This window comes from Plectropomus leopardus, chromosome 21 (genome assembly GCF_026936395.1).
Source record: "Plectropomus leopardus strain MGB_pleo_1.0 chromosome 21, ASM2693639v1, whole genome shotgun sequence".
In the NCBI taxonomy this organism is placed as follows: domain Eukaryota; kingdom Metazoa; phylum Chordata; class Actinopteri; order Perciformes; family Serranidae; genus Plectropomus; species Plectropomus leopardus.
Window position 1 is genome coordinate 8,715,473 of NC_142196.1, and position 12,692 is coordinate 8,728,164.

A 12,692-nucleotide genomic window follows, 5' to 3' on the forward strand; every position below is an offset into this window, starting at 1 on the left:
GCCGCAAGATCAAATGCCACTAAACATATACAAAGGGGCAGTTAGGAGGTGTTGTGTGAAGATTATTAGGTGGACACCCCGTGTCACAGATGTGTTGTTGGCTTCGGTCCTCCATGCCTTCAGGAAGACGAGGACTAATTTCTGGCAGCCCTGAACCGCCACCTGTTTTTCCTCAGCGCAACACCGATAATTGCACATCAACCTTTGAACTTGTCTAATAGAACAAGGCTATTGATTTTGATGGCATTTTAATGTGCAGCCCATAACCAATTAGCTTGGTGACAGCATATTAGGCTTTGAGTTCAAAGAGTGAACTTGAGAGTCTGCAATGTAATTTAGTTGAAGATGTTTTGCTGCATGTAGTTATATTCCAGGTAAGGTGACAGATATTAGGTCACCGTTCAGCCATCAAAGAGGTGGTTTGGAAGTTTGAAATTTTCTTTGCTAACTCGAGTTTAGTGGTTTATAGATTTTCAAGCACTGTATGTTGGATGTGCAAGCTGCATTATCTATCAGCTATATTAGTTTGATATAATAGGTGCTTTGAGATGGCGTGTTCCTACATGCATTGTTTCCTGAGAATCCCTTGTGTTTGTGTTTATTACAACTTTAAATGGGTGGTGACGTGCAGTAGCTAGCCCACATTAGCCCACACAAGCACTGCAAGCATGCTCACAGGTAGCAACTAGAACATGTTACAGAATCAACTTGGATTTTTTGGGGGGGAGGGAGTATATTCTATTTGGAGCATCATAAAGTCGAGCAAGGTTCATTTTGGTACAGATGTCTTTTTAAGCAGTCATAGGCAGAGGACAGCCGGTCCCAGTTTAGATTCCCTATAATGATTTTTTCAGTGCTAGCTAGAGACTGCAGTGTGGCACTTGCCAGAGAATCCTCAAACAGCCTGCTACTAAAATTAGTGAGCTGGAAGAAAAAACCTGCACGAAATGCTAGTAGTATAAAGTGTCAGGTTTATTAAGAGACAGCACTACGGGACAGCCTTTCACACATCTGTGCCCTCCCCCTTTATTTCACCTGGCACATGAGCCAAAGCTTTGCAAAATGTATCAATCCACGTGAATGACAGTAGTTGTCACTGAGAAAGTGAGCCAAACTCAAGAAAGCAGGAGACTCGAGATCTTAATAGGTCCGTTTTTGGCCAGTAGTCTTCTGGCATTTCTGTGCAAACAGCTGCGACCTTTTCTCAAATTAAATTCATATGAGGCGGCAAGTGTCACAAGGAAGTGGGCCCCTGTGGCTTAAAGCTGCTTCATACAACTGTGGGAGTTGAGCATTATAGTATATGAGTAGGATATAAAATATTAGGCTGTGATTATCCGTCTGTGAACCTGTGCCTAAAGCTGAAATTGGCTTTATACATTTGTTGATAACCAAAATTGAATTATAGTCGTAGAGATTATTAATGGGAGCAGACGGAGAAAGCAGATCTGTTGACTGTGAAGGATTATATGTTGAATAACTTTCTTTACTTAAAAGAAGCTACAGGTCCTTGCCTGAAAAAAAATGCTTAGAGGTTAAAGTGAGAGCAAACCTTTGTCTGTTTAATGAAAACATTTGCTGCCTACAGACCTTAACGATACATTTACAGCAATTCGCCAGATCCGCCAGACCAAAAGAAGACAACACAGCTTCTAAGAAAGGACCGAAACAACGATGAATTTAACAGGTGAGTGAAACACTGAAGCATGAGGTGCAAAAAGAGAATAGAAAAATGAAAACTGAGTTTTCATCAAAGGTATACTATGCAGTGTTCCTAAAAAGCAGCGTATAGACTGATACAAAAGTTATCCCTCTGGGTCATCACTATGACACACTAGCAGTTTATGATGGCTGCAGAGACTCTGCCTTCTGCCTGGATTTTTTTATTTTCCTTTTATTTTGCCATGTCCAAAACGGTCCTGGACACAGCGCACAGGTAAGGTCGGGACTTTATAAACTGTAAGCAGCACCTATCCAAGAGGAAACTACAAAAATCACAGACACGACAGAACAAAGAAATCAAAAATAGCAAAGCGAAGCGCCAAGTGGAGTAAATCTGGGGTTGGTTTTCACTTTCACTTTTCACCAGCAATGCTGTACACAAATGGTGACCAACGATTCCTGCACAGTATGCGATCAAGTTATAGTGTATCTGTTTCATTTGCAAAAAACAAGCCTTCTTGTCATGATGCTTTCTTTTTACATTTGTGTTTATTTCATTCATTTATTCAAGATGCCATGGCTTGATATTGTGGCCCAGCAGAACCTTTTGTATCCTTATTCTGGCATATCCTTTGAAAAAAAAACCTAAAGTAAATGTGGGGCAGTTTTATTGTAGCACAATTGGAACTTGAAACAACTTAACCTACAATGTAGTCTGAATTTAAAAAGACTGAGTACCAGCTTTTGTTTTGTTTTGTTTTGTCTCTCACTGTTTGTCCTCTGAAATATTTTTTGTGCACACTCTGTAAAGCTGTTCTATTTTTGCGTCTCTCAACCGTCTCTTTACACTTTTCTCCACCTTGTTTGACTGACTTTCAGGTGATGGTCGTCAGATGTCATCCTCTTCCTTTTTTTTTTTTTTTTTACTAAATAAAAAGTATTTTATTAAGATAACTTTGTCATGTTTTTCTTCCAATCAAAGCTTCAAACACATGTCACAGTTTGCGGGTACGCTTCAGTCAAACTATCATAACTGATTATGTGTAGTCCCAAACTTAAAGTCCTGGCAGCAGAGTAAACACAGACTGGCGAAGGTATATGAGATCTAGATTGGCTCTGCAGCAGATGGTAGGCTGTCAACACAGTGGAAAAACCACAGTCCTGAGGAGACAGCAAACAAAGCAAACAGACTGCAGTCTGTGGGAAATTGCTGGGACTGGGTTAGCTTACCTTTACAATCCCTGGCTGGCCCCATCTGTGTGATTATAGAGAGTAAACCTTGGAGGGTGAACTTCTCCCCTCAACAGCCATCATAACTGAAGATTTGGAAATCAAATTGTTTTTTGTCCTCTTTTGGTGTAAGCAATACTGGGAGTGTACTGGGTGCATGTCAATCACAGCTAAATTAAAGTTTGTAATGTCTGATCTTTAAGACATCTGAAGTGGGAAAAGATTAAATTGCTGTGGTGAGCGGCTGGCCAGTGTGGTTTGATTCAGTTTTACACCGCTTCGGTGGTTTGACGACAGACATAAAAGCAGCCCCACTTATTTTGCGTCAGGTCCTTAACAGTGGCAACACTGGAGCATCTCATATTTTAGCTAGAACACAAAAAAAGTTCCCTTTGCCCGCATGAAAGAACAGAAATGTGAGCATCACTGAAGCTCCCTGCTTGTATCTAAAATAGGAGGAATGGAGCTTACTGGTACACCTACAGTAAAAACTTAAAGCACACTAGAACAAGCATGACAGTGGCACACAGCTCAGCTGGTGCAAGAACACTCTTACTGTGTGGGAGCTCTCAAAAATCTCCAAAAATACACAAAAAATGTTCTTTTAAAGTACAACAATAACATATAGAGTTCCCCTGCTGCAAAGGATAAAGGACCGGCCTGATTTAATGGCTTGGTGTCAATTGTTCAATAAATCAGTGGTTCCCAACTGATGGGTTGTTGGTCCATTCCTGATGGATCACGAGTGACTCCCAAGCATGTCAAGTTTGTAAAAAAAACCCAACAATTTTGAATTTCGGCACAGGGCTTTTATTTTGAAGTGTCATTTCCTCCTGTTCAGCTACCGTTTTATTGCCCTGCTATACTAGCTGTACCTTTGCAGCAATTCTATATCACTGATCCTGAAGCAAAGTGACTTTTTTGGCTGTCGTGCTATTTATTTACAGGTTTCCCAAAGTCTTGGAAAACCTGGAAAAGTCATGGAATTTCATGATCACATTTTTCAGGCTTGGGAAGTTATGGAATTAGTAAAAATCATTGAAAGTTTTGGAAATGTCATGTATTGTCGTTACAGTAATCTTACATGGATAACCTTCCATGTAATGTAACACAACAACAAATGTATTTGCTGTAGTTGTCGATGTAACATAGCTGCAATATACACTATGTTGATGATGTTGCTTTATCATTATGCATCATGTTTGAATTAAGTTTGAATCTGACATGTTTGAAAAAGGCCAGGCACGCAGGGCAAGAAAATATATATATATATATGTGTGTGTGTGTGTGTGTGTGTGTGTGTATATATATATATACATATACATATATATATATATATATATATATATATATATATATATATATATATATATATATATATATATATATATATATATATATATATATATATATATATATATATATATATATATATATATATATATATATATATATATATATATGTGTGTATATGTATATATATATGTGTATATGTATATATATATATATATGGGTTCAAATTTCACAAAAGTAAAATCTAATGATTGGCTTTATCACTTACAATGTATCAGACAGTTAACTTTTCTGAACCCTGTATCTTTTTTCACAGTTTGACCACATCCCATTCAAATTTTAGTATTGTTTCAGCTCGGGAATCCCGTGGCTCCAAAACCAAACTAAGCGCTCCTGTTTGAACCCCTTTAAGAATCTTTGAATGATACTGCTGCCTTAAAATAATTCAGGATACCACAGGCTAATCTAATTAACTGACAAGCCAGAAGGCACGCAGTGCTCTGTGGCTAACCAGGAATATCATCACAGCTATTGTCATGTAACCTTTGTAGTTACACCTCCCTGTTCAGATCTTGCAGAAGGGGGGGAGTTTTTAAAAGAGAGTTGATCTCCTTATGAAGAGGGCAATGCAAAAACCTTACTGATTTTATTTAACCACCAAGTGTTTACTTGTTTAAAATTGTTTTGAAAATGCCTCCTCTCTCTTCCCTATGATGCAGATCTGTCCATGCACATGCACATATTGTCACGTGAGTCAATAACATGTAATCTATTTTAATGAATACCTCAGTGTTAGCTGACAATTTGAATGACATACCATAGCCATGTTTCATCAAAGTTACCCTTTATGTGAGCGTAGTGACTGTGCAGCTACTAGGTGATTTAACAGCACTATAATCTGCACATGCAACAATTGTGGGTTAATGGGGTGTGCACCATAATTAAAAAATTATCTGTGCCTCCTTCAATTGCAAAATGAGCATATTGTGTGCATCTTATAACAGACAAAAGCTCCTTTGAATAAAGCTGCTGAGATGCAACTTTAATTCATTGATTTACTGTAATGGTTTCCAGAGACAGGCAACCTGATTTGCAAAAAAAAAAAAAAAGTCAGATCATGTTGCATGTGAAATCCATCGCATCTCTCCTGATTTTACTTTTGTGTAACTTTTCTATAAAAATCTGTTGTAGTTCATTAAGTCCCAGCAGCCCTGCTCATGAGTTCAGCCTCTTTCTGGTTAAGATCCAGCCACAATGCATTATCAATCACATGTGCTCGTCTGGTTCGACCCACAGCTCATACGTCAACGCCAGCGTGAGGGAGGAGTTCCCATCTGTGCCCTACTCTGCCCGCCATCTCAACGATGACAAATGTGCCACCCGCAGTGGAAATATTGAGAGTTACCAGGACATTTATCAGGTAACATTTGAGCAATATGAAAGATAACCTTTTGTAAGTGGACGCAGATAGAGATGTATGTTCTGCCTTTCCCCTGCACAGCCACCACCTCTGTTTAATACCGCAGCTACCCAGAAGTAATATCATGATGATATGTTTCTTATTTGAGGTTCAGCCAGGTTTGCATTGTGTTTGCTGGATGCAGGGTGGCTGGGTACATGTTGGACTTTAAGCACAAGTGGCCCTTTTCCTGGTCACTCTGTGACCAGGAAAAGTCAACCTCCACTTCTGCCTCCGTACGCACTACTTTTACAAATTGAGTGCAGTGTTTACTCATAATCTTTTTTAAGACATTTAAAAGAAAATGCCAGAAACACTTCAGGCTACATAAACATGCCCCAGGCCATGAGGTTTCTCTAGACACCGCCAATGACGACATCGATGTCTGAATTTACCTGTGGGCTTCTGTGCTCTATTGTCAAGGTTTTGTTTGGCCTGGTGCAATGCAAGCTTCTGTTTTTACTGGAACTGAATACTAATGCACCAGTACACATCATCACTCTGTCTTTGAGTCAGTCCATTCCCCATGCCACTGCAGCACAGTATATAAGCATGTTTGCTGTGTTGCTCTGGGATTAGCTGTGTTGGCAAAGCACTGGTTTCTTACATCTGACAACAAAGGTTCAGTCCGAGACACTATAAATTGAGAAACTGACCATTTTTATGACAGCTTTGTTGAATACCTGACTCTGATTGGTCTATTGCGACATTCAGACTGCTGCTGTGGATCTAGTTTTGATCATAGATGCTTGGCAAAAATAATAATATCACTTTAAGTCAATGACATCATTTTTGAATCATTATTTTATTGTAAGTCATTGATTTCTTTAGTAAGTAGTTGTGTAATAACTGGCACGATGTATAGTCATGAGTGAGTCATGAATCATCATTATTGCAAAATGAAAAATGAAGCACATAATCCTGAATAAACAGAATGTCATTTGTATTTCAGGGTTCCCATGCACATGAAAAACCTGGAAAAGTCATGGAATTTACTAATCAGATTTTCCAGGCCGAGATAAGTCATGGAATTAGTAAAGTAACTGAAAGTTTTGGAAAAGTCATGGAATTTTGTCATGTGTAATGAAATTGAATCTTGCATGGATGACCTCTCACGTAACATAATGGCAAATTAATTTCTGTAACATAGCTCTATAATGCATCAACATGTGACAGTGTTTTGTTTACTGTCACTTACGTTATGTAATTTTCTCCCTGGGTTCATCTTTTCTTTCCTGTATGCCAGCTGAAATTATGTTTAGAATTTGAATCTGAAATGTTTGAATAATGCCAGGCAAGCGGGGCAAGAAACAGTGAAGAAATTTTGAAACTTTCAACAAATGCTTAGGACCCATCCGCACCCCCTACCCTCCTGACAAATGTCTAACTTGTGTCAGGATTCAGTGGTTCAGTGCCATTTCACTGGAGTTGCACCTACTATAATGTGATGATTGATTGATCAATCTAAAATATTTAATTTTCTGTGTCCTCAGGCCAGACCTGAGTAGGTGTGTTCGACAAAAGACGCTCTGTGCTTTGTCTCGTAGTGGTGCATCACACTGCTGCTTTTAAAAATCACCACGGCCTTGGAATGTAAAATGAGTCGTACCGGTTTTGAACATCCTGTAGGAAGAGTAAACATGTAAGAGTCTGCCCTTTCTTGATCAGAAGCTGAAGTCGCATTGCTTGTCAGGATTCACAGATTTCATTGTCTGAGTAGCATCACATGAGATGATTTGATGCATGCAATTGCTGAGCGATCCGCTAACTCTGTGAAACAAATGCTGTGCCGCACTAAAGGGCAGTATCTTTGTCTGGACTTGAGCGATGGAGAGGGATAGCAATTTAACAAGAGGGATGCATTTTGGTCATTTTGTAAAAACAAGGAGGACGGCGCCCCACCTTGTCCCCACTCTAATCCCCTACTGGTTATGCAGTTGCATTTGGCGGAAAAGGTTCTGCTTTTGGAGGGAGTTCTTAAAGGAGGAATCTGCTAGGAGCCATAATCCCCCCTTAACATAACGGATGAATCATCAATACAAAAGATTAACTTGGAAAACATCTGGTTCTTTGATGAATAAGGTACAAGCCTGCGCATGTACGTGTACTGTTTACATAAAAACATAAGGGTAAGAGCGTTTTATTCACTGTAGTACTTTTAGTATTGTGCCAGACAAAGCTTTCAAACTACATCATTTTAGAATTATGCTGGCTAAAATATAAATTGTTGTGAAATTGTTTTTTTACTGTGTTAATGAAGAACAATGAAGGTAATCAAGTTCCCATTTTTATCAGCATTTCTGCCTCTGCTTGTTCCTAACAGATGAAATGTGAAAGACTTGCAGATTTATTTAGTTTCTATCTACCTCAGAAATATTTATATTGTTTATCAAATGCAATTGCATTATGCACAAATTTGTTAGTAATTTGGCTCATGAATTTGGCTCAGCCCCGAGGATTTTAATCAGAGGAGTGATTTTCTGTTACTTGATGTTGGTGCCAACAACACATACAAGCAACTAATGGATGTGATTTTTTAAAATCCCTGTTTCAACATGCAGCTTAATGGGCTTTATTTGTCAGATATTTATCAGTTTGAATTTAAGGAAGGCCATTAAAACTGGCATCACATTTTTTTTTTTCTAGAAAGCTTGGATACTTTCCTTTTAGCACCACTGAAACTCAAACTAACCTGTGACAAAGCAGATGATGCAAAATCTTAGTATGAATTATGGGCAAACTAAGGTGTAAACAGGTAGAAATGAGAGTTAAATAACAATACCAAAAAGAAAACTTAAACGACAAAAAAAAAATTAAAAAATCAGTTAATCATGGTTATAATGTAAAAAAAACCGAATGGCTTACTGAGCTAAAGATGTGGATATGAAACACTAGGGTCTCTAATCTGTGCTGCTGACACGTTAATTGAAATGTCTTTGAAAGCATTTAGTACAAAAATAAAACAGACATCCCTTGTGACTCTCAGCGTATCGCTACTTGAAACCTTGCTGTTGGATGACATTAAAACTGACATTGAACCTGCGTTACCAGGGGTTGCCGGCCCCAAGTGAATTAATGTTAGTGATTAATGCAGCGTGTAGAGTTCACTTGCAGGGAGTGATAGGCTGGAGCTGTTGGGGAGCACAGGGCTCTCAGGGGCCACAGCTTGATTTCATAAATATCTAAGCATATAGGGGAGAGGAGAGGCTTTGCTCAGTTTTGTTTTATTGAAAACAGTTTAAGCCAATCAATACTGAGCGGTGAGGTTTAATGGAGATGTAGTATATCTTGGTCAAATTTGGCACCATTTCTCTTGGCACAGATCAAGCCAAGCACAATGATGTCTCTCTTTTGGCAACTTTTCTTTCTCTGCTACACATCTGTTCCCAAAGTCATCTGATTTTATGCTAATAATAAAGGTATACTGTAGGATTTTCCTAAAAAAATGTATTGATTTAAACAAAAGTAATTCCTTTCAACCATTATTTATGGCCCAACAGAAGTGTGTGGCGGTGTATTTATCTGCGGAGACTCTGCCTGGATTCTCTTACTTTCTTTGCTATATTCAGGACATTTCTGGGCAACATGCTCTCACTCCCAACTTGTCAAATACTGCTGTTTGGTCAGTAGCCCTCAGCATCAGATACGACACACTGAGGCAGCCTATAGCGATGATATAAGACGAAACATGCGGTTGCTCTTCCTAACGCTCAAAGCAAATGTCATGGTATAAAGATTGAGTTCAACATAGGACGGCTGTGAGGGGAAGCGAATCTGTCAAATAAGCCCCTGACTTTCAACCAGGAAACTGCTGTACATGTCCTGTGATAAACTTAAAGTCAGTCAATTATTTTATTTTTTAAAGATAATTTTTTGACTTTTATTACATATAGGACAGCTGAAGCGTGAAAGGGGGAGAGAGAGGAAGGATATGCAGCAAGGGGTCGCAGATTGGAGTCGAACCTGCAGCTGTTGCAGCGAGGACGAAACGTACATGTTGTACCAGGTGAGCTACCAGAAGCCCAAATCAATTATTTTAAAGGTGCTGAATGTGACTCTGAAGAAAGACATGACTGTTGAGTTCATTTCCAGGTCGTCAAATACTAATGCTTAGGGTTGGTGGTCAGGCAGGACTTGAAAAAGTAGTATACCTTTTTTGTCTCCTTTCTAAGTTCATTTTGAATTGAACGAATGTAAACTTCAAAGGTCCAGGGAAAATTAAAGTTTTTTTATTTATTTATTTTTTTTGAAAAGACATAATGTATGTACTGAGCATAAATTGACAGGCTTTCCCTGAATGTCCAAAACTGACAGTGGAGGGGTACCTTGAGCGCCATAGCTTGACATGTATGGCCACTGACCAAGCCTTTGTATTTGACCAGTTGGGAATGAGAGAGTGTTTTCCTAGCCTCAGCGCTCAGGTAAGGCTGGAACTTAATGAAAAGGTATTGATCCAGACCTTAAGCAGCATGCACTCAAGAGGAAGCTATGAAAATTGTAGACCCAGTGCTGAAAAAAAAGGAAATATAGCAAGGTGAAATGCCAGGCGGAGTGAATCTTAGTTTGGTTTTCACTTTCACTTTAGCCGGTAATATGTTTACCAAAAAATAACTGACAATTCCTGCATAGTATACATAAGCTCTTGTCTTGCACTGACAAATTTACTTAAAAATACCTTGCTGTTTCCACTCTCGACTATATTTTGGCAGTGACTCCCAAAGATATCTGTGCAACTTCCCAACTTGGTTTTTACTTTGCATCAGTCGAGTGAAACTTACACCTCCTTGCTGCCTTGTTATAAAATCTGCAAAAACAATAAAAAAAAAAAAACACAAAGTAAAAGAACAGCAGGGGATGCACATGATGAGCAGTTGCTGAAGGTATTTCTTTGAGCTGATGGTAAGGCACAGACAAAACTACCACCTACAGCATGAACACAAAGTAACAAATTCCTATAGCTTTAAGCTTTCCATCTTATCTCTTTGTTTGATGGCGGATATGTCATCTTTTCTCCGCATCTTCCTTTTTTAAGCACAGGATGTAATAACCCTCAATTTGCCATCTGCCTCTTCCCCGACAGCCATCGCTGCTCTCTTCGTGTAACCCCACTGGTGTGTACAGTAAATAAATGAACACTGCCAACCTGCAGTGAGGATTCACAGTTTGGGTTTAAGCATTCCAGGCAATTTAGATGATTGTTTCTGCTTCCTATAAGAGTTACCTTTTTTTTTTTTGGTTTGGCATGGATGATTTGAGCTAGAAAATATTTCTTAGAATTGAAAAGAAGACTTAATCAACAAGGTCTCATCATTTAAAGGTCCACTTTGTAGGCTTCAGAGGGCTATATTGGTAGAAATGTAAGATAACATAAATGTATTCTATAGTGAATAATCACCTGAAAATACAAATTGTTGTGTTGTGGCAACTTTAAAATGTGCCGTTTATATCTACAAAGGGAGCGGGTCTTCATCATCCACGGAGTCTGCCATATTGCACTGCCATGTTTCTACAGTAGCCCAGAATAGACAAACTTGTTTGCGACAAGCAGCATCAGAAAAACACTACATTTTAACATAAAACTGCTTTATTCATCGTTTTAATCAAGTGAAATCACCTGGTCTGTTTGTTTTGGATAGGAAGAGACTTCTATGGATAATTTGGCTCCCGGTAAAAACCTTAAAATATCTGGATCCTAAGTTATCAGAGAAAAAAGGTGAGCACACATTACTTAGTGCTGTACTAACGCCCCATCTGCGACAAAGTGAACAGCATCAGAGAAACACTGATTTGTAATGTAAGACTGCTTGTTTCAGTGTTTTTACCAGCTTGTTTTTGAGAGGAAAACACCTCTATGAATAATTTAGCTCCTGCTAAAAACCTCCTGAACATTGAACACTGACAAAATTCTCCCTGAAAGAAGTTTCAGCTGGTTGCAATCTGCAATCCTCATCACTAGATGCCACTAAATCACCCCTAAATCTTACATACTGCTATTTCAATGACTGAACTGCAGTCAGCACAGTCACACCATGTGAGAGTAAAAATACAGCCCTCAGGTCGACAGATTATGTCAGATGTACTCTGTGAGCTAAGAACTAATCAAAGTGCATTTTATTGAAATGCTTTAAATCCTCTTGACCCTGTGGGCCTGGCAACAACACGTAGGCGTCAATAAATAAGAGCCACTGTGTATATTCACCTTTAAATGATGAATACTTATCCTGGGAGAGGCGGTTTACAAACACAGTTCATTTGAGGTGACCGATACAGAATCAACAACAGACCTTAACATTTCCCAAGACTTGCTTTTATATTCCTCACTTGTAATATTAGATCATAAATGTACCATGATGCTTTGCAGCTGCGTCGGTGGCCTGCTGAGACATTTACCGGTGTTGTCTTTATGTGGTTATTTCTGCAATTCATCAAGTTTTGTCAAGACAAATTTATATCATGGCTACAACATGAGCTTTTTCTGAAACAATCACTTTGTCCTTCTAGTTGACCTCCATTTGAACTGGGACCAGTATAAACAATTAATGTCCCACATTGAGTTCTTTTCCTGCCCGGACCAACTGAACTGTGAGCTTTTGCTGACTTTGAAGCAGCAAATAGCAGGAAGACACACAGTGCTTAGTCAACTCCAGAGTGGATGTATGGTCGTCAGTCTTACAAGTCTTTCCGAGAGCAAATGTGTCAATTCCAAGGTATGCTTATTCATTATGAAGCGACTGATGGCTTGACCATGCATATTTTATGCTTTTAAACCTTGCAAGTTTCATGAAGTTGTCCGAATGAGTAGCATTTAAAACTGAAGTGAAGTAATGTGCTTGAATAATTAATCTATAATGTCTTTGATAAGAATTTACAACCAAGGTCATCACTTTTATTAAAGCCAGGAGGTTTATTTATTCATCTTAATTTCATATTGAACTTGTTTACATTAGGAGCCTTATGGATTGGATTTATTTGGCACATACAGACTGACAGAAAGAAATAATCCAGTTGTGACACTTGAGCTCTTAATGGGTTGGCTTTTTTTTTTTCA

At 38.7% G+C, this 12,692-nt stretch overlaps 1 protein-coding gene and 1 long non-coding RNA gene across 8 annotated transcripts in view; both read left to right on the forward strand.

The window, feature by feature from the left end:
• The window catches only part of rnpc3 (RNA-binding region (RNP1, RRM) containing 3), a 28,693-nt gene extending 26,107 nt beyond the window's left edge, over positions 1-2,586 (forward strand). For 4 of the 5 annotated variants that reach the window (XM_088072164.1, XM_088072165.1, XM_088072163.1 and 1 more), the window contains 2 exons: positions 1,610-1,687; positions 2,234-2,535. In XM_088072164.1, the coding sequence (XP_087928290.1) occupies positions 1,610-1,678 (69 nt within the window). In that variant the 3' untranslated portion in view covers positions 1,679-1,687; positions 2,234-2,535. The other variant, XM_088072161.1, reaches the window with a different exon arrangement.
• Positions 2,587-5,480: 2,894 nt separating this feature from the next.
• Positions 5,481-12,692, forward strand: part of LOC148186012 (uncharacterized) — a 28,689-nt gene continuing 21,477 nt past the window's right edge. For all 3 annotated transcript variants that reach the window (XR_015775413.1, XR_015775415.1, XR_015775414.1), the window contains exons 1-2: positions 5,481-5,605; positions 9,538-9,650. This is a non-coding gene — a long non-coding RNA (uncharacterized LOC148186012). The remainder of the gene's footprint in view (positions 5,606-9,537; positions 9,651-12,692) is intronic.